Source organism: Sorex fumeus, unplaced genomic scaffold (genome assembly GCF_029834395.1).
Source record: "Sorex fumeus unplaced genomic scaffold, SorFum_2.1 ptg000048l, whole genome shotgun sequence".
Lineage (NCBI taxonomy): Eukaryota > Metazoa > Chordata > Mammalia > Eulipotyphla > Soricidae > Sorex > Sorex fumeus.
The window spans coordinates 10,125,081-10,147,211 of NW_026606105.1; the positions used below are offsets into that span (position 1 = coordinate 10,125,081).

The 22,131-nt window shown below is 40.0% G+C and overlaps 1 protein-coding gene across 2 annotated transcripts in view; it reads left to right on the plus strand.

The window, feature by feature from the left end:
* Positions 1–22,131, plus strand: part of PTN (pleiotrophin) — a 107,012-nt gene that overhangs the window by 76,770 nt on the left and 8,111 nt on the right. For both annotated transcript variants that reach the window (XM_056123993.1, XM_056123994.1), the window contains exons 2-4: positions 2,373–2,488; positions 2,928–3,101; positions 5,386–5,547. In XM_056123993.1, the coding sequence (XP_055979968.1) occupies positions 2,374–2,488; positions 2,928–3,101; positions 5,386–5,547 (451 nt within the window). In that variant the 5' untranslated portion in view covers position 2,373. The remainder of the gene's footprint in view (positions 1–2,372; positions 2,489–2,927; positions 3,102–5,385; positions 5,548–22,131) is intronic.

A 22,131-nucleotide genomic window follows, 5' to 3' on the forward strand; every position in this document is an offset into this window, starting at 1 on the left:
TTAGATGGTCTGATTTTTGTAAAGTAAAAAAATCAAGAAAAAGAAAGGTATAGAGGACAAACCTATGTAAGGAAAGCAATTTAAAAGGTATATCAAAAAAGTTAAGTTTTAAATTTTTGTCATGTATAGGGAAGTATGCTTAAATAAATTGCTCAAGAAACACAAATACATTGATTACTATATAAACTTATTTTTGGAGGGCTGTAATTTGTATGGGAAATACATAAATCCTTTAGATGTGACTGAAAGAAATATACCACTCTATAACATTTCGCTAAACTATAGAGTTACTTTGAGTAAATTTACATATCTTTTATTTTGTGACAGAGAGGTGGAAAGATAACAATTTCAAGGACTTTATGCTAGTAAATCAAAATATATCTTGAAGGTCAAATATAAGATGCAGAAGCGTTGAAATCATTCTTGTAGGTATTAAATATTGTAGGTATTATGATCATGCTTGTAAGTATGACACAACTTGATACCTGGTTGTTATCACCCCAACTTTTTCAGTGAATAGCCTACTCAGTGGTATAGACAAAGAACTGAAAAGTCATTTAAACCTAATTCCTAAGTTTGATATCACATTTTAGTAATTTTTTCTTTAGCAAAACATTTACTGAGTAGCAGTTGTATTCTGCAGTCTTATCCCATGGAGTGAAATGAAAAAAGAGATGAATTTGGTGATTTTGGGAGGTGAGGTGGGGAAAGCACAGAAGGGCCTTAAATACATTTGCAAAGTGAGATTTTTTTCCATTTCATATAACATACAAGTTAAATGGTATCAATATGTCCCATAATTTGCATTTCTACTAATCAGTGAAGTATCAGACACAGCAACAAGGTGCCAGTAGGCCTCATGGCTATTGTTTGAACATACTTGACTCTATAAAATTTGATCATTCATTTTCTAAATCCCCAAGCTATCTTATTTTTTTAAAATAACTTGATTCACTCTCTTTACCAAGAAACATCTAAGCTATCAAAATAATGAGCTTCGGGAGAGTGGTAAGCATTTTGGAAAAGGGAGATGAAAGATATCTCACCCCCAGTTCAGACTTGTTGCTGATCATGCTTTAGACAGGAGACTTCCTGTACACCTCTGTGTATTTTCCTCGGAATCTGAAATGCTCCATTTGCTGATTATAGGATTGTTCTTGAATTAACTTTAGAGTCATATTGAAAGCACAACCCCTCTACCGATTCTCCAACTATTCATCCCAATTCTTATCTCTTTGTCCTACTATGTAGACTCACATCATACAGTGGAAGATAACTTACATCAGTTTTGCAACTTTTGGCTTTTTGGATCACACCCGGTGATGCTCAGGGGTTAGTCCTGACTCTGCACTCAGGAATTACTCCTGATGATGGTCAGGGGACTGTTCGGGATGCCAGGGGTTGAACGTGGGTCCGCTGCGTATAACAATGCCCTACCAATGTACTATCGCTCTGGCCCCAGTTTTTGCATTGGGAATGGGGGATTAGGGATCAGACCCAGGTCTCATACATATGAGGCACATGTCTGCCACTGAGGTACACTCTTGAGTGCTCAAATATGTCATAATGTCATGATAAGAAATTCCTGAGTGGGATTTTGCCCTTGAAGATAAATACATTTAACTTAAGAGAAATCATTTTTGAAATTAATTATAAGGGTTTAGAAATGAAAACTCTAAGCACTGAGATTGAAATCAGCCAATAATTACTCTTCTCTCTGAGCACTGTGTGCACCTGTGTGTAGTTGACAGAGGATGAGATGTGAGATTCTTTTTATTTCTGCTGAGTTTCTTCAGTAAACTCTGAGATATTCTGTCTCATATATGACTTAATAAGTGTGTCTGATGTACATCAATGATACTCTTACTCTGGTTGTGTGCTTCATATTAAAGATCATTAAGATGATAAAAAAGTAAGTTTTTACTGAGTAATCTAAAATAGCAGTATACCTATTCTTGTATGAGTAATCCATTAGTTATATACATTAATGTGATTTTTAAGACCTTGTTTGTATTAGAAATCGTAAGGAGTTACAAAGATGAAATAGTCATTGACAAGAAGAAAAGTGGGGTAGAAATTTACTATAAAAATCTGCTCACATGTGCCATCAAAATTTTTTAGAAACTTTCATGATTCTGGAGTCAGGTTTATCAAGTGTCTGTGCTGGCAAAATACGACTGTTAGCAGAAGATCACTTATTTCAAGTAGCAGTTGGAGAAAAAAGCTGGAATTTTGTCCAAAGTAATTGATGTCAAATTTCCTAAAATCTACTGTTCCAGGAAAAGAAAGTGGAATTCTGCATTAACTCACTCATTAAGTTCCTCTCTCCAACTTAGTTTGACACATGCCTTGGTTTCTCTGTTCATTTCTAGAATGCAGTCTCAACAGTACCAGCAGCAGCGTCGAAAATTTGCAGTTGCCTTCTTGGCATTCATTTTCATTTTGGCAGTTGTGGACACAGCTGAGGCCGGGAAGAAAGAGAAACCAGGTAAGGGATACTTTTGAAGGAAAGAGACTCCATTGGCCAACTTCCATCTAACTCAGACTCCTGATTTTTAAAGTTCCGTCCTCCCTTCCTTCCTTCCTTCCTTCCTTCCTTCCTTCCTTCCTTCCTTCCTTCCTTCCTTCCTTCCTTCCTCCCTCCCTCCCTCCCTCCCTCCCTTCCCTCCTCCCTCCCTTCCTCCCTGATTTTTAAGGTTCCTTCCTTCCTTCCTTCCTTCCTTCCTTCCTTCCTTCCTTCCTTCCTTCCTTCCTTCCTTCCTTCCTTCCTTCCGTCCCTCCCTCCCTCCCTCCCTCCCTTCGTTTCCTCCCTTCTTCCCTCCCTCCCTTCCTCTCTTTGTTTTCCAGGATACTAAAGACAGAGATAACAAGCATAGACCCTGCTCTGAGGGCCTCAGGAATTAACTTTCACCTTTTCTTCCTTCCAGAGAAGAAAGTGAAGAAGTCTGACTGTGGAGAATGGCAGTGGAGTGTGTGTGTGCCAACCAGTGGAGATTGTGGGCTTGGCACCCGGGAGGGTACCCGCACTGGAGCTGAGTGCAAGCAAACCATGAAGACCCAGAGATGTAAGATCCCGTGCAACTGGAAAAAACAATTTGGAGGTATATCCTATCCTATTTTTTTTCCTGTGGATTTAACCTTGCATGAAATATCTTTCTGAAGTTGACTCTTATTTGATTCATTTATTTAATAGTTTTCAGGGTGGATACATCTCGGGGTGCTCAGGGGACTATGTGGGTGCTGGGAATCTAATTGAGGGTTCCTGCCCATAAAACATGCGATCTGCCCTTTGCGTTATCTTCCTGGCCCTATTATTTACTTTTTAAATGAATTTATTTTATTAAAATAAAATAATAGGATAGCAAGGCTATTGCCTAAGTAAAAGCAGGGTTTCTCAGTTTTAGCACTCCTTAAATTTTGGGCCAGGTAGTTTTTATTGTAGAGAACTGTCCTATACATTATAAGGCACTTGAATTTTCTGCCCTATTTTTAGTAGCATGGCCCACTGTTGCCTATTGGAAATGCCTTCAGGTGATGCTTTCCATTCCTAGAGGTGAAAATAGTCTCTGGTGGAGAACTGCTGTCTTATCAATGACATGACTTTGCCCTGCACCCTCTTTCCGGTGTCCTTTCACCCTCCCATCTGTCTTCTCTCTCCTTGCTTTCTTGGAGGATCTCTAAGATCTTCTTACTTTTATCCTGATTTTTAGTTTAGTCCCTTTCTCCAGGTCTCATGTTCGTGCTTTCAGGCCTTCTCTCTTTCTGTGTGTGTGTGTGTGTGTGTGTGTGTGTGTGTGTGTGTGTGTGTGTATGTCTCTCTGTCTCTCTGTCTCTGTCTCTTTGTCTCTGTCTCTGTCTCTGTCTCTGTCTCTCTCTCTCTCTCTCTCTCTCTCTCTCTCTCTCTCTCATTTTCTCCCCACTTTCCACACTGGGTCATAGATTTACTTGAATCCCTAGAAAAAGCAAAGAACTGCACACTTCTTTCCCTTACTACTGCCAAGCTCTATTAACTGTCCTTCTTCACCTCCTCCTCCTCTTTGTGGTGGTAATTCCTCATGGCGTACTCCTGGCTTTGTGCTCAAGCATCACTCTTGGCAGGCTGGGGAGGTTGTCCATTGTAAGACCGAGGACAGAAGCATGCAAGGGAAGTATTCTACCCGTTGTACTCTCTTCCTATCTTAAAGAGAAGATACCTTTCAATGTTTCCAAATTCAAACCCACTGCTTTAAAAAACAAAATATAGATAGCTTTTTTTTTTCCCTCTACATTCTAGGCTTTTTCCTTTTCTTACCCTTGGGATATAATGCTCCAAATGTTCACAATATTAGTTTCAATTTATTTATTTATATTGATTCCTTGCACTCCGTAGGTTTCAGGGGTGGAGTTTCTCACTTTGACAGCTGTAGATTACACTAAGCCCGCCACCAAATGTTCAGTCACCATCCACCGACCATTTGGTCCCCTCTTCCTGCTTCACACCTACCCCTGTCCCCTCCTGTAACCACCATCCATCATTCCTTGTCAGAGTCTAAGAGCTTGCTTTATTTACATCTTTCTTTTCTCTCTTTCCTGTCATGCTAGGGCATGATTCCAGGGCCTCACACTATGCTCTACCTTGGAGCCACTTCATTTTATATCTTTATATTCCACAAATGAGTAAAATCAGATAGTATTTACCTTTTAATCTTTCTTCATTTGTTTTATTTCAGTCTGCAACAACCCTTTAGAATCCCTCCATGTTGTTTAAAATTTTAGTGGTTCTTCTTGTGTGTGTGTGTGCGTGTTATGCTCATATACACATATATACACGACTTTTTCACTATATAAAATCACTCTCTCTATATATGTATATATATATATATGTATATATACACACAATGTGACACTTCTCAGTCATGAAAAAGAGGGAGCAGGGCCAGAGTGATAGTACAGCAGGTAAGGCACTTGCCTTGCACACGGCCGACTCAGCTTTGATCCCCAACATCCTGTATGGTCCCTGGAATACTGCCAGGAGTAATTCCTAGGTGTAGAGAGAGAAGTAATCCCTGAGAATTTTCAGGCATGGTCCCATCTTTCCCACATCCTGCCTCACAAAATTGGGAGCATTAATATATATTGATATATATTTATGTGTCTCATAGATATGCATAGCTTGAAGCTTTATCTAATCATCCCTCTTTTTAGCTCTTAGATTGTTTCATACATTGGTTTTTGCTAATTTATAGCATTATCTAATTAAGAAAACTCTTGGTTTTTTTACAATTTAATTTATTTAACATTAAATGTTAGTCACTGTGACGTACAGTATTGTTCATGATGGGGTTCCAGGAGTACAGAGTTTGCAGAAGATTTTAAAGGTTTCTCTTTGTCCTATCCTCCCTTCAGCGGAGTGCAAATACCAGTTCCAGGCCTGGGGAGAATGTGATCTCAATACCGCCTTGAAGACCAGAACTGGGAATCTGAAGCGAGCCCTCCACAATGCCGACTGCCAGAAGACAGTTACCATCTCCAAGCCGTGTGGCAAGATGACTAAGCCCAAACCTCAAGGTAGGTTCTGGTCCTCACACCAGACTTACACTATGCATCCTGGTCTGTTTGGCCTTGGAGGCATCTTTATGTGTGAAAACTTGAATTTTCCTGTAGGGAATATTAGATGAATAACTTCAACAAGCCTCTTTAAGAGCATCATGCAAATCAGCATTGCATGAGCTCAAATTCAAGTCCTGTGTGCAACATTGCTCCCACCTACTTGCACAAATAAATCATTTAGCAAAATTGATCTGTTGAAACAGTTCTTGTATTTCGATCATGTTGTCTAAACCTTAATATGGAATACAACCTGATAAATAGGAATTTTTGAAGATCCCTAGGCAGACAATTTTAAGCCAAGGCTCTTAAAGTATCTGACACACGCAGTTTTCACTCAGTCACCTGAAACATTTTATATTTACCCTTTTAATTCCACCACAAATGTTATAGGTTCTTCATTTAATCCATTTCTTTCAGGGACTATCTTTTTTTTTTCATTAGTTTAGCTTACCAACTGCACTGATCATGGACCTTAAAAATATTATGTAGAGCTGTCTTCCTATTTATTTCCAGAAAGTCAGATTCTACTTATATGCAGAGGAAGCTATATCAAAGCACAAATATCATGTTAGTGGTGGTTTCATATAAATAGAATTCCAGCAGAAAAAAGAACACAGCTATTTAACTTGTAGATGTCATAGGGGATTATAAACTGAATTATATCACCTCTAACTAAATGAATTCAATTTCTAACTGCCAGTATCCTGTTATATTACTGTATATGGAGTGAGGACATTTCTATAGAGATGAGTAAAGTTCAATGATGCCATATGTGTGGGCTTTAATCTAATATGACCAATGTCCTTATGAAGAATGAGACTAAAGGCCAGAGAGATAGTACAGTGGGTAGGACATTTGCCTCAGCCAGGAGTGATCCCTGAGCAGAATCAGAAATAAACCCTGAGAACTGCTGGGTATGATCCAAAAAACAAAAAGAAAAAAAAAGAAAAAAAAACCCAACCATTTTTAAGTAAAATAATTTTTTAAATGAGGTTATGACACAGATACAGGTGGAAGATGATGAGATGATGTTAGGAGAGAGGGAGGTAACATTTATCTGCAAGGTCAGGAGTGAAGCCCCAGATTAAAAAAAAAAAAAACCAGCCTCGTTAATTTGGACAAGCTTCAAGAACTAGGCAAGGACCAGCCCTGGGATGCTGTTGAAGCAAAGTCACATCAGAGGATTCAGAAATGAAACAGGGTAAGAATAAAGTGTGGGGTCAGCCTCATGGGTGGAGAACCCTGACTGACCCTCACATTCCCTGTTTTATTTGTTTGTTCTGGATCACACCCAACCATGCTTAGAGTTTACTACTGGCTCTGTGCTCAGAAGTTACTCCTGGTGGTACTCCGGGGACCATATGGGATGCCAGAGACTGAACCCGGGTCGGCCACATGCAAGGCAAATGCCCTCCCCACTGTACTAGCGCTCTGGCCTCAGCGTTCATTCTTTATTGCTTTGTACCAGGAAACAAAACGGGAGCAGCAGTCTTCTACCAAGAGCAGAACTACTCTACCCTAGCAAAGCTGCCGCTTACACAGCCTTACTGAGACAAACATTGGTACCATGTCTGGGTTTTCCTCTGAGGTCTGTTTCCTCAGACCAGGGACGACAGGGATAGAGCAGAGAAAGGACCCTTTCTTCACTGACACCCCCTTTGGCTAGTGCCATCCTTCAGACCACCAGCTCCCTATTTTTCTGCCTATCTTACCTGTTTCCTCAAACGGAACCCTTTGTTCCCAAACACACCTAGAATATAAATTTCTGTTGTTTAAAGCACCCAAACTCTGATACTCTAAAATAAAATACTTCCGGGCTCCTGCTCATTTTTGAACTCTAAATGAAGCTGAAAGATGCATACTGGATAGATTAATTGCAAGGAGATGCTGGGGGCGGGGGTGGGAATGAACACAAAAACCATCGATAATGAAAATAAGAAAAATCACTCAGCCATCTCAGAAATTGGAGATGACAGACTGATCTCATTTTATGGGTTAAAAGCTCCCATTAGGGTTGTCTATAGCCAACTTCAGGATGACCAGGTGCAGGCTGTACCTCAGGCTCTGCCTGCCTTTTCCAGTTCTTAGAAATCTCTGCTGGTGGTATTTATGGTTTTTGTTTTGGTTTTTGGTTTTGTTTTGGGGCCACGCCCAGCAGTGCTCAGGACTTATTCCTGGCTCTGCATTCAAGGATCATTCTTGGTGCACTCAGGAGTGCCAGGGGATCCAACCTCAAGGCAAGATGTAGGTCAACCCTCCTTCCCTTGCCCCTCCCCACCCCCCCTCCCCACACACACATACACACTTACTCTACTATCGCTCCAGCCCTCTCTGCTGGTGGCATTTGGAAGACAGAAGTCGGTGTACTGGGAGTGCTCTAGATCTACAATGGCCCCGTGTCCAGAGATAACTGTACAGATCTAATGAGGAAGAATGGCCACGTCTAGGCAGTGAAACATTTCCCAAAACAGAAGAGTTCAGAGTTATAGTTTTCAAATCAATTTATTGTTAATCTAGCCAGAGAACCAAAACATCCATCATAGAGAGTGGAGAAGAAATTCAGTGACTCTCTGCTGTCTAGGATAGCGATTCTTTAGCTGAGCTACACAATGGAGCTTTTATGGAAGCATAAAAACCCTGCTATTCAGGCATAACCACCTAAACCAGCACTGGTAGTTTTTTTAAAGTATATATATATATATATATATATATATATATATATATATATGTGTGTGTGTGTGTGTGTGTGTGTATATATATTTAAACCAAGGCTTCATTATGCCAAAATGGAAAATTGCTACACTAGTATAAAATTATTTGAGCAGCTCATACAGGTGCGTCCTTAAATGTACACAAACATAGAACACAAAAATTCATGCGCATACACACACAATGTGCATACACTCTCCTTGTTCTCTCCTGAGGGCCCCTGAAGATGTGACTTAACGAGAAAGGAGAAAAACTGGTAGAGTCAATGGGTGTGGATGATGGAAGGACTGGGTAAACATGGGAAATATTGAAATGTTTAGAATAAATAGGACACAGAGAAGATACAGTGAAGGAAGACCCATTGGGGTTTGTGGTGAGTGCATTTAGTGAAGACTCTCTCTTCATTGGATAGTTTCTCCTTTCTACATTTCTCATGTAGTATTATGCAAGAAAATTTAGAACTGTGATGCAGGCTTGGAAAACAGTGGCAACGCTATTTCAAGTAGACAGTCTGCAATTTTTTAAAACTACTTTTATTGAAGTTATATCACTATATAACATTTTAAAGTTTCAGATCAGCATCAGTCATCAGTATAAATCCAGTAATACAATTAATTGAAATGGAATTTTAATTAATTTAAATTATTTTTGCAATTTTATAACGCAGCCAGCCGTGCCTTTTACAGATCATTAAATTGCAACCTTCCCTTTTATAAGCACATAGCATATCTTTATTAAAACCATTCAATTTCTCCCCTCTCAATAATGGACGACTCTAAGAATGTCACTTGGCACCACTCTCTGTGTGAAAAGAAAAATCTTCTCTGGGTGTTAATATAGGGAGCTGTGTTCAGATAGAAAATTTTGTCAGTGGGACTAGCATGATTTTAATATTATGATTATAGCTATCTCTTATAAATCTCTAAACTTAGGGAAGCCAATTTCTCAATAGAAAAGCAAATAACAATGACGTGGTTTTCTTTAATACTGTTATGTTACTGTTTTCCAGTCTTGCTCTAGGTGTTTCATTTTTATTATCTTATGAAGTTTTATCTATATTTGCAAGTAACTATTATTTTAAAGGAAACTGAGGCACACTGGTTAATGTACTTGCTCATGCTTACATCTCTGAAAAATGACAGTCAGTATCTGAGGAACTCCACACTTACGTTCTTTATTTACCCTGCTGATTTCTGACCTAAATCACATGTGAGTACACGCCAACTTGCATGAGTTTGTCTTTGAAATAAAGGATTAACTTTGTAAGGTCCAGTACTGACATACAGGATGAGTCAAATGGAAGATGGCATTTCCTAAAGCTGGCTGCAGGTTGTTTCAGGAGGAATGACAGCAGTCTTGTTCTCTAAGGTATCCCTGTGAAGAGTCTTTATGAATATTCCTTTATGGGAGCCATAAGTCTTGGCCACAGCCAACAATACTTAGAGTTTCGTGACTCATGCACTCAGAAATTACTCCTGGCAGTGCTGGGGGACGATATGGGATGCTGGGAATCGAACCTGAGTCAGCCACATGCAAGGCAAATGCTCTACCCACTGTACTATCCCTCCAGCCCCCTTAACGAATACTCTTAAAATGTTAAAGGAAAGGAAGTTTCACCACAGAATCCTTCAGTGATTAATGGAGGCTGTGGAACAGTGATCATTTAAACTTTCATCCAAGTTCTCTAATCATATGTTATTTGCCCAAGAACAAACAAGTCATCATCGAATTCTCATAATTAAACTCAGGACCCTGATAAGAAAAGACATACAAAGTGAACTCATTAACTTGGAATCTTACACTGTTAAGCATTACACATCCATTTGATCTCATAAGAAACACCAGGCAGTACATTTTGTTTGTACTTTGTCTATGAGAATGCATAAATCCAGAGAAGTTAAGCAATTTTCCTGAGGTTTCACAACTTATATGTGGAAGAACCAGGATTCTAATTCAAGGTCAGAATTTGAGGGGAAGACCTTCTAGAATTATATGAACATCTTTTCAATTCTGCCATGCTACCTCTGACTTTTATAAACTTACAGAACTTTGGCCTTATTAGATAAATATCTCTGTCTAAAGTCATTAAATGGAAGAGCTGCTGAGAACTCAGCTTACCATCAGATGGAACCACCATGCAACAAATAAATGAAATGTAGACAAGAGAAAATTGGTGATTCATCAAATTTATCCTGTTGTTTACTAGCAAAATTAGTTCCAGGTTTGGACTGGAGCAATAGCACAGCGGGTAGGGCGTTTGCCTTGCACGCAGCCGACCTGGGTTTGATTCCCAGCATTCCATATGGTCCCCCGAGCGCCGCCAGGAGTAATTCCTGAGTGCATGAACCAGGAGTAACTCCTGTGCAAAGCTGGGTGTGACCCAAAAAGAAAAAAATATTAGTTCTAGGTTTTATTCCTTTCTGATGTTATTTTCCTTTTCATTTTTTTTCAAATTTGGAAACTATAGGAAAGGGATATCTCACAACTGTTAGACTTCATAAAATAAATAGCATAGGGAAATATGGGCTTGGGATATTAATTTTTTTCAGAAAATACAGCCACTAAGTTCAGAACTAAAAGTATCTCTCCTGCCATTTCTTTTTTTTTAATTTTTTTTTTGTTTTGGGGGGGCCATACCTGACAGCACTCAAAACTTATTCCTGGCTCAGTGCTCAGGGATCACTCCTAGCATGCTTGGTGAACAAGGAAATGAGCATACAGGATTCCAGGGGAAAGAACCCAGGTTGGCCGCATGCAAGGCAAATTCCCTACACAGTATACTATCATGCTTCTAGCCCCATTTTTTATTATTATCATCCTTTTCGTCAAATGCATTATCAAGTTCTGTTTATCTTATGTTTTGTTTTGGTTTTAGTTTGTTTTCTAGAATGGTTTTGCTTGGTTTCTAGCCTCCTTTGTTTTGAGAAGTAGCAGCGGATTAATTTTTACGGTAAAAAAAAACTGTAGTTTTTACATTTTGCAATGAAGCAAATGGATGTTGATAAGACTATGACTGCCTGCCATCAAATTAAAATACTGAAAAAGATAATTGAGATTTGATTATGAATAATTATCACTGCTAATAATAATGCTAACAATTTAGAGATTTGCTTGGGGAGAGGAAGCATTGAATATTTAGAGTTGCTGTTTCACTCTTGCAAATTACTAACTATCCCGCTTGCTTTGGTAAGGAAAAGAAATGCTTAAAATTCATCATACTCCAATCTACTAATATTGCCTCTTCATTTATAGAAATTCCTAGGGCTCTGTCAATCTGATACAAGCTCTATGTTTAGCCATAGTCCAGTTTTCAATATTAGTAGATATAAATTTGGAAGCACCTAAAATATTCTCTTGTGTGGAAATCCACTTAATCTGAGGAGAGCTTTTAATCATTTTCTGCTATATTTATATAACAGAAGAGAGAATATTGATATACTTATGAATATTATATGAATAACTATGTTTACTTTCATTTACACAAACATAAGAATTGAAAAATGCAAAATGAGAAGGTGGTTTTCCTGGGAATGGGGACCAGGCTTGCTTGACTGAAAGGTTATAGCTGGAATTTATTTATTTGTGTCAGAACCCAGCAGAAATAAATTAGGGAACAATGAATCAACTGTGCAAGACTTTTGAGATTTCTATATCTTAGGACAAAAAAGATAGGTGCGTTCAGATTTTCCTATCAGCAAACCCTGTACTGGGCAGGATTTTCAAGATGCATTAAGATCTTCTCTAGCTAGTTAACCAAAAGGGGTTTATTCAAGGATATTAAATAGCTTACAGAATCTCGAGGGGGGTCCAGAGGCTGTCTTGGCAGCTACATTCTAAGAATAACGCTGCAACGTCTAATGATACCACACACAGCTGATGCAGAAGAAATCCTCCGGCTGAAATTACCCACTGCACAGTGTATAGAATGCTAAGCTAAGACTGGAAATGACAACATTCTGTCTCCCCAGACCCAGACACTTCCACCTCCTCTCTTGCTAGAATATCTAATCTCCCCAAATTTGGCCTCCTCCCCCTCCCCTGCTTGTTCACATCTACATCCAAATCTAATTTAAACAAGCCTGTTTGCTGGAAACAGGGTCGCATATAAAATCCTGCTGCAAGGGAGTCTGGAAACGGGCTTTTAGCTTTACAAATTCACTGAGATCACTAGACTTACAAGATCAAGCCAAGTAGAGCTGGAAGGCAGGACCCATGTGTGGGGGAGTCTCATCCTTCAGACCGTCCTGACCATGTAAATGGGTAGTTGTGTAAATGGGTGGTTATCACTGTAGTCTACTGTTCAACCTCAGGCTTGGGTGGAGGGCCCTTCCAGGAGCAGAATTTATTTAGCAGGACTCAGTGATATGGTTTAATTACCACATGGGAACATTTTAAAGTCTTGAGTGATTATTCACATTAAAATGATTCATTTTTGATAACTCCTCAGTATCTGTATTGCAAACCATAATGCCCAAAGAGAAGGAGAGAGAGAAAGAGAGAGAAAGAGAGAGAGAGGGGAGAGAGAGAGAGAGAGAGAAAGAGAAGAAGAAGAAGAAGAAAAGTGCCTTCCATAGAGGTGCTGAGGTCATTGGTGGTGGGAAATGTACACTTGTGAAGTGGTGGGCGTTGGAACATTATAAGACTGAAACCTGATCATGAACAGCTTTTGTATATCTCATGATGATTTAATACAAAATAAATTAAAAATAACATGATTAATTTTTGAAATAAGATGCAAATATAAGAGTTCATATTTATGCCTAGTGATGGACTAATGTGTTCAGGTCAGCCTCCGTGCTTGCTTGGCAGAAGAATATTTTCAAATTCGACAGGCAAAAGTGGATGCCTAAGGATGAATGTTTCTTGGTGACCCTGGGGAATAGACTTAGTATCTCCTGTCATCCAGTGCCCTAAGTTATGCTTTGCTGTTGCCAAATCCTTGTTCAATTTCTCTGTTCATGATATCCCAGTATCCAGTTCCTCTTATTTCTTCCTAACTAAATGTTTTGGCATCTTGCTGATCTCTTCTCTTCTTTTCTTCTTTTCTTTTCCCTTCTTCTTCTTTTCTTTTTCTATTTTAATTTGGACAGTTTCCTCACTCTGTCTAAGGTTTGACAATTCATCTTTGAAGATCAAAAGAATAGCAACTGTTTAAGTGCGAGACTCAGCTGTGTGCAGGAGACAGCCTTTGGCAGCTGATTATTAAATAGAAAAGAGGGGTCAAGAAATGTGATATTCCCAGTATTCTCAATTCTCTCTCCACTAAAGAGATTCTTTTGTTAGTTCTTCTAAGATCCACTTCCAACAGTTTTTTCTACTTTCTGGGTGCTGACATCTCTTAGGAATGTGCATGGAGGCATTCTGTAGAGGGGCTCTGTTGAGCTGTGCTGAGAGGTGAGGGGACAGAGTCCCACTGTAAGTTAGTACAGGTTTGGTGCCTACCCTCAGGACCCCTGCCAGGGTGGGCATTGCTACTATGTGCACATTTCACCAGAATGAGTCAGAGCTGTGAGAATCCTGTTCTTTTATTTTTTTAATTTAATTTTTTTGATGTATCACTGTGAGGTACAGTTACAGATTTACAAACTTTTGTGCTTACGTTTCAGTCATACAATGATCGAGTACCCATTCCTCCACCAGTGCCTATTCTCCACCACTAATGATTCCAGTATCACTCCCACCACCCCCCCCATCCCTCCCATCCTCTACCCCCCGCCTCTGTGGCAAGCACATTCCCTTTTGCTCTCATACAATGATCGAGTATCCATCCCTCCACCAGTGCCCATTCTCCACCACCAATGCTTCTGGTATCCCTCCCACCACCTGCACCCATCCTTCCCACCCCCCATCCCCTGCCTCTGTGGCAGGTACATTCCCTTTTGCACTCTCCCCTTTTGGGTGTTGTGGTTTGCAGTACAGGTATTAAGTGGCCATCATGTTCGGTCTGTAGTCTACTTTCAGCACACATCTTCCATCCCGAGCTAGCCCTCCAAGCATCCTTTACTTGGTGGTACCTTCTCTCTCTGAGTTGCCTTTTCCCCCAGCATGCGAGACCGGCTTCCAAGCTGTGAGGCAATCCTCCTGGTCCTTTTCTCTACTGTCCTTGGGTGTTAGTCTCCCAGAGAATCCTGTTCTTAATCATCAGAGAGAAGCCTACTTTTTGTTTGGTTTCAGGATTTTACTTATTTTTCACTCGATTTCTGGAAATCGTTCAGCCTCTGTATTCAGTTTTCCACCCACAATACTGTTCTTGAACTAAGGAGATTTTATTCTGCCCCCCTCTATGGTAGAGTGCTAATAATCTGACCAGGGAGAGAGCTTGAAGTACTACAGAACACGCCTGGCACGAATGTCCTGCTTTGATCCCCAGCAACGACAGATCTCGTGAGCACCACCAGTTATTGTCCTTGTGGCTCCTAGCAGTGATTGGGGTACTAACAAAACAAAGTACTTCTGACAAACACTGCTTTGGTTGTTGTAAATTATGGTCCTTAATGAATATTTAATAGCAAGCTGTAAAGATGCAATGGAAAATTATGTGTAAAATTGCTGAATGAATGTGCTTTAATTTTACTTTTAGTGGAGTGGGTGCCACACTGGTGATGCTCAGGCTTGCTTTTGTCTCTGTGCTTAGTACCTCGGAGACCAACTGAGGTGCCAAGGTTTGAACTGGAGTTTGTTGCACTAAGTCAAATGCCTTAACTTTGTGCTATCTCTCCAGACTCACAATATATGTGCAGTCTTTTAAGATTCTTTACTTCCAAAGAAATTTCTTGAAAAGGATGATTCCCCATAAGGAAAAGAAATATGGCGATTACAGCAGAGTTATTAGAGTTATTAATTATTGAGAGCTTAGTATATTTTGACTATATTCAGTACACTGCTTATATGTTGTGGACCACATATTCATAAAATATCTTAAAAGAGTTACTCTTACTATCCACAGTTGTACAGGTGAGGAAACAGGATTATTGACAGGATTGTTTATTTGGAATCAGATTGTATATTTGGAAACAGATTGTATATTTGGAATCAGATTGTAAAAATAATAAGCAGAGGGATCAGGGCTTAACTCTAGCAGTCAGACTTAGATCTCTGTCATTGAAACACAGCTACTTCCTCTGTGTCTATTCAGTCTAAGTATATCAAGTTCTGGTAGAAGTAAACTAGTGAATTGCAGGCCGACATACATTCCCTAAAATTTCACTTTCTTGGTTTGTCTGTTTGGGGCCATACCAGGCCACACTCAGGGCTTACTCCTGGCTCTGCACTCAGTAATCACTTCTGGCGGTGTTCAGAGACCATATAGGATACTGGGGAACAAACCCAGGCCACATGCATGCAAGGCAAGCACTTCCTGGCTGCAATATCTCTCTGGCCCTAAAGGGTCACTATTATCTTGACTTGGTGCCAGCAATGGATCAGATTTGAATGGTAGGTAAAGGTAAAGGTAAAGGCCCTCCCGTTGATCGTCGATTTGAATGGTAAGTGCTAGTAATATTAAATTATTCTCCTTCCCTCCCCCTCTTATTTCCAGGGGTAGTAAGGTTAATAATGGTACAACAATAAGTAAATAATGTTGGATGAGTTTGCAACGTAATGGTTAAATAGACTTAAAATGGCACAGAGCCAAGTGGTAAGTCGACAGGACTTAAGTGATGTAGAGTACTTGGTCTTGAAGCTAGAGAAAGAGCTAGCAAGACTAGAGTTCTAAGTGAAACAAGGGAAAGTTCAAAGTTTTTGAGGCACTCCCCCAAAAGATCTGTTCTGTAAAAGGTCCATAATAGAGTTCAGACTTGCCAGAACTCCTTTCCTAATAGAAAATCCCTGACTTCTCTTCAAGGGTTCCTTTCTCTAAGTATGACATTCAATCCTTCACTATTAGTGTTTATTTGCCTTTTCCAACACTTCACTTCTTGGGGTAGGAGCCACATCCCATATAACTCTGTAAGTGACTACAGTATCTCATAGTCCAGAAGAGGAACTGAATGAATGAATGAATGAATGAACAATATGTCTAATCAATTTATCCTGAACTAGCTCATTAAGCATCTCACATTTTTTTTCTTTAGCCTCAATCTGGGCAAAGAAATCACTATTTAGGCACAATGTGCTTACCTAAAAGAGAAGTAATCTAGGTCTTTTACTCCTATCTCTATTAAGGGATTTGTAGTCCTAATTGCCAGGACAGATGTGAAAAGTAAGAACTCTAAATATGTGTGGGGTTTACTTTACACTGTGTGTCTGCTTTAGTTCCCCTGGTAAATTCCATTCACAGAAGCTCATTAGCTGTGCACACACAGAGCAGCTATATTATAATTAGCAGTAAGAAAGGTTGAATGATAGAACAATGTTCATACTAATTAGTTACTGGGTTAAAGGACCTTCTTTTTTCCCAAGAAGCTTTTGCATTTCTATCTTCTATCTTTCTCAGGACTGAGCATTTCAGCTCCAGATTTTAGATTGTGACTATTGGGTTCTGCTATTCTCCAGCATTATAAAAGTGATTTTATATATAGATTGAGCATTCAGGGTATAACAGGTATTAATCTAGACCTTTAGAAGGAAATGTCTTATAGCAGCTGCCAAAAATCTTCGTCACATTTTGCAAACAAGAACACTAAGGTCACAAGTTGTACAAGGTCATTTAACCAGTGACGTTTGAACTTGAGGTCAAGACAGTCTGTTTCCAGATTTCATTTACCCCAGTGGTTCCCAAATAGAATGCTCTTTAAGAGAGCTTTTTAAGTTGTCTAAAAATATGAATAATTTGAGTTTTGTTCCAATGATAATTTCTAAACATCAATAAGGGCATATTTGCAGTGATTTATGAGTGAGTCATGGCAGACCATTATGGTCTCAAGCTGGTCTTTGCATGATAATTGCAACTGAAGCAAATAACAACTTTCGGTGCTATATTTCTCAAGCTGCGGTCCTCTGAGGGCTGCGTTCTGGGAGAGAAAAACCTAGCAGTGCAGTGCCCCCTGTTATTCCCAGCGGTCCTTCATGCTGGACTCTGAATGAGATTCAAAATTGCTTTCTCACCACTGTGAGACTAATTTATTGTGAGCAGAGAGCTGCAGGTGACTCTGAAGTTCCCATCTCCCGGCAGCCAGTATCACAGGCCATCAGAAGGACACGCACACAAGCCCAGTGCCTCTGGTCAGCTCTGATCTGAAGCTCAGCTCTGGGAACCTCCAGGGAACTGGAAGCAGGCTGCTTGCTACTCAGCAGACAGAGAAGAGAAAGAAAAAGGAATAACTTAGTTCTATAGGAGTAAAGAGTGTTTTTTTGAGAGCTCATCTGACACCCAAAGGAAAAGCAGTAGGTGAAAATGTTCTTGGCGTTCTACTTTTAGGACACACAAGGCCAAGGCCCGTAGCTGCTTACTCTTGGGTAACAAGTGAATGGCCTTGTTCTTGCAAAAAAGTTTTTGAAAACAGCAAAACATTATCTTTAAATCTTTTCCCAGAGGCACCTTAATAATAAACTAGAGTTGTCTGGAGGCCGCTTTCAGAAACATATAGAGACTTCCTGGAGAATCTCTTTAGAGCCAACCTGCTAATGCAACAGATAGAACAGGGCTGGGGGTGGAAGAGGTGTGGTAAGGACAGGAGGAATCAAAATTTCAGCCCCCCTGCTTGAAATCCCCTTGGCCTCCTCCACCCAGGTCCCCCATCTTCTAGTACCTATCCAGAGGGCAAAGATAGAGTATGTATGGAGAGGCGGGTAGGGAATGGGGAACGGAAGCAGAAAGGTCTTCTGAAACTCCTACATGTCTCACTACTAAAGTCATTCATTTCAGTGATGACCTCATTAAAATTCTTGGGTTAACAGTAAACCCATCTCATCTGGCATTTCTACAGCTCTCGAGTGTCAGTTTGTTGCTTGGAAATATGTAAAGAATGAACTTGTTCATTCTCACAAGTTGATAGTTCAGTTTGTTGTAATGAGGACCCAGCCTAGATGGCTGTATGAATATATTTTCTTTTTTTTCAATTTTACTTTTTTTTTAAATTGAGAATAAATGCATTTTTTTTGCAGGGATGCAGGCTGACATGTCAGGCCAGGATTTCCATAGCGTTGACTTCTGCAACCCTAAGGAACAAGGACAGGGTATACATAAGTCTCTTTCCAGGACCCAGGGATACTTGTCTTCAGTGCATATCTGTGCTCAAATTTCCCCTATTTTAAGAGGTACAGTTAGATTGAGATCAACCTCTCCCCCAGGCTCATTTTACTGCAAATGAGATAACAACCTTATCTCCTGACATGGTCATCCGAAGTATTAGGACTATGATATCTACATGTATTTCTGAAGGGGACACAATTAAATCTTTAATTAAAATGCGTAGAGGGTACATTTTAAAAAAATTTACCTGGAAAAATTCAGTTGGTGGCAAATAAAGAATTATTTATGAGATTCCACCTACTCTCATGCTTAATATTTTAGAGTTCAGGCTTTCCCCTATTTTCAAAACTCATAATTTTTTTCTAGTAGCATGAGTCATGTAATAATATCAAATAGAATAATAGAAAATAAGAGTGCAAAGTGAGAACTAATTATTGTTTTTAATAATACATTTTATATCTGGCTTAGGCAGCCAAAATAATTTGTAATATGTAGTAACAAGGAAATTTTTCAGTCTCCGTCCTAATTATTGCTGAAAGAAGCTTTTAAGCGTTTTTATCAGAAATAAATGCTCTTTGCAGGCATTGGGAGAGGCATGGGAAAAAAATCAGTGAAGCTGTATATAATCTTAAGAATAATTCTATGGGGCCGGAGCGATAGTACAGTAGGTAGGGCGTTTGCCTTGCATGCAGCCGACCTGAGTTCGATCCCTGGCATCCCATATGGTCCCCCAAGCACCGCCAGGAGTAATTCCTCAGTGCAGAGCCAGGAGTGACCCCTGAGCATTGCTGAGTGTGACCCGAAAAGCAAAAAATAAATAAATAAATAAATAAATAAATAAAAGAATAATTCTATGGGAACTGGAGAGAGAGCTCAACTTAGTCAGTTTATATGAAAGAAACCTGGATTTTATTTATTTATTTATTTATTTATTTAAATTGAATTGCTGTGAGATACCGGAAGAGAACAAGGCAGAATCTCCTGCCCCCGCGCCTGGCTATCCTCACCAGGGCCCCTTGGAGGAGGGCGGGTTGAGTTTCCCTCTCTGCCCAGAGCAGAGTCCCCGCAGCTGAAGACCTCCAGGACCCAGCCACAGCCATGTTAAGGCCACTCTCCACACGCTTGGATGAGCCTCATGCATGAAGGAACTGGAAGAGGAGCCCAGTTGTGTGGGACCCAGGGCTGAGATCTCCAAGCCTGCTCGGTTCAGGACTGGGCCTCCTCCACCCAGGTCCCCCATCTTCCAGTAGCTAGACAGTTACACTCACCAACTGCTGTGTAACCCCATTAACGGCCAGGATCCAGAGACTATAAAACCAAGGTCCCAGACGTGCATGGTCACGAACCTCTTATTCTCTAGTTCTTGCTCTCAGAGAACCTGGCAGGCTACTGAGAGTATCATGCCCGCATATATGCCTGACTATGATCACCTGTAAAGGTGATTAGAGGCTGCTCCAAAAGCCTCCATCCCTCTTGGAGAGCCTGGCAAGCTACTGAGAGTATCCCGCCCACATGGCAGAGCCTGGCAAGCTACCCATGGTGTACCTGATATGCCAAAAACAGTAACAATGATGGTGCTCATTCCCCTGACCCTGAAAGAGCCCCCAATATGTCATTGGGCTACACTAGCATGTGACAGGGATGAATGGAGACGTTACCGTTGCCCGCTCGAACAAATCCATGAACAACGGGGTGATAGTGATAGTGATAGTGACAGTGAGATACACAGTTACAAAGCTGTTCATGACTAGGTTTCAGTCACACAGTGTTTCAACGCTCATCCTCCCACCAGTGTACATTTCCCACCAATGACCCCAGTTTCCCTCCTACCACTTACCTGCCCCCTGCCAACCTGCCTCTATTGCAGGCACTTTTCCTCTCTCTCTCTCTCTCTCTCTCTCTCTCTCTCTCTCTCTCTCTCTCTCTCTCTCTCTCTCTCTCTCTCTCCTTTCTCTCTGTCTCTATTTTTTTCTCTCTCGCTCTCTCTCTACTTTTGGGCATTATGGTTTGCAATACAGAAATTGAGAGGCCATCACGTTTGGTCCTTTACCAACTTTCAGCATGCATCTCCCATCCAGAGCGATCCCTTCCAACCATCACTGTCATAGTGGCCCCTTCTCTATCCCAGCTGCTCTCCCTCCCATCACTTAGGGCAGGGTTCTAACTATGAACTAATCATCCTGGTCCCTGTTTCTACTGTCCTTGGGTATTAGTCTTATGCTCTGTTTTTTTTTTATATCCCATCGATGAATGCAGTGATTCCTAGACTTGGGTTTTAGTGCCCAGCACACCATTGTCCCCTAAGTACTATAGGGAGTAATCCCCAAGCCACACTCCTAAGTAACCTGTAGTACCTAGAGATTGAAATGGGGTCAGATGCTTCTGCTGAATAAAATAAAGTAAAACATGAATTTACCAGTTAACAATTTACTGTTTTATGCTAAAAGTAGCATGAGAGAGAGATACAGACATATTTAAGTATATTATTCTATTTCAGCTTATTTTTAAGAGCTTTTTATTTTATTATTTTTTTCTTTTCGTTTTTGGACCATGCCCAGCAATGCTCAGGGATTACTCCTGGCCCTGCACTCAAGAATTACACCTGTTTGTGCTTGGGGGACCTTATAGGATGCAAAAGATTGAACCCTGCCTAGCCAAGTATAAAGTATCCTACCTGCTGTACTATTTCTCCTCCCCCTCAATAGTTTTTTATTTTATTTTTATTAGTGAAACACCATGAGGTACAGTTGTAGACTTACAAATTTTTATCCTTGGGTTTCAGTTATACAATGATCGAACAAGTGCAGATGTCACTTCAACTATATTTTTTTGCCTCTCTGGGATATATTCCCAGGAGTGGTATTGCTGGGTCAAATGGGAGCTCACTTTCTAATATTTTGAGAATTGTCCATACTCTTTTCCAAAAGGGCTGAACCATTTGGCATTCCCACCAGCAATAAAGGAGGGTCCCTTTCTCGCCACCTCCACACCAGCACCGGTTGCTTTTGTTCTTTTGGATGTGGGCCAGTCTCTGTGGTGTGAAATGATATCTCATTCTTGTTTTGATCTGCATCTCCCTGATGATTAATGATGTAGAGCATTTTCTCATGTGCCTTTTAGCCATTCGGATTTCTTCTTTGAGAAAGTTTCTGTTCATTTCGTTGCCCCATTTTTTGATGGGGTTGGATGTTTTCTTCTTGTGGACTTCAACCTCAATAGTTTTGTAAAGTAACTTTGGGAGAGTTAGATAGAGTTAGAGTCATCAGAATTGCCATGTGTGATTCTAGTATTTCACAACAACCACATATGTTCACATACACCCTAAGTATTAGTAATGCATGCTCTTGTACCCATAAAACCCGAATATAAGCATATCCACATTCCAAAAGTTACCTATGCAAAAGTAGGCCTCCTTCACAGATTTTCACTTGCTTTAGCTATCTCATCTCTTCAATACTTTTAGTACTTAAAATTTTTTCTGAAGTTAAAAATGGCAAAATTGAGTAACTATACTTTGCATACACATGTACACACAGTCTTTATTTTTCTTCAATGAGAAATTCTTGAATTAAAAAATCTGTAGATGAAATACTCTTTTCCTTTTCTACTGCTTTATTTTTCTCTCCTAATTCTCAGAACACAAAAATATTCAGTTATTTTCACATTAAAAAGTAGGTGTATCATAGTACAAAAGATTATCA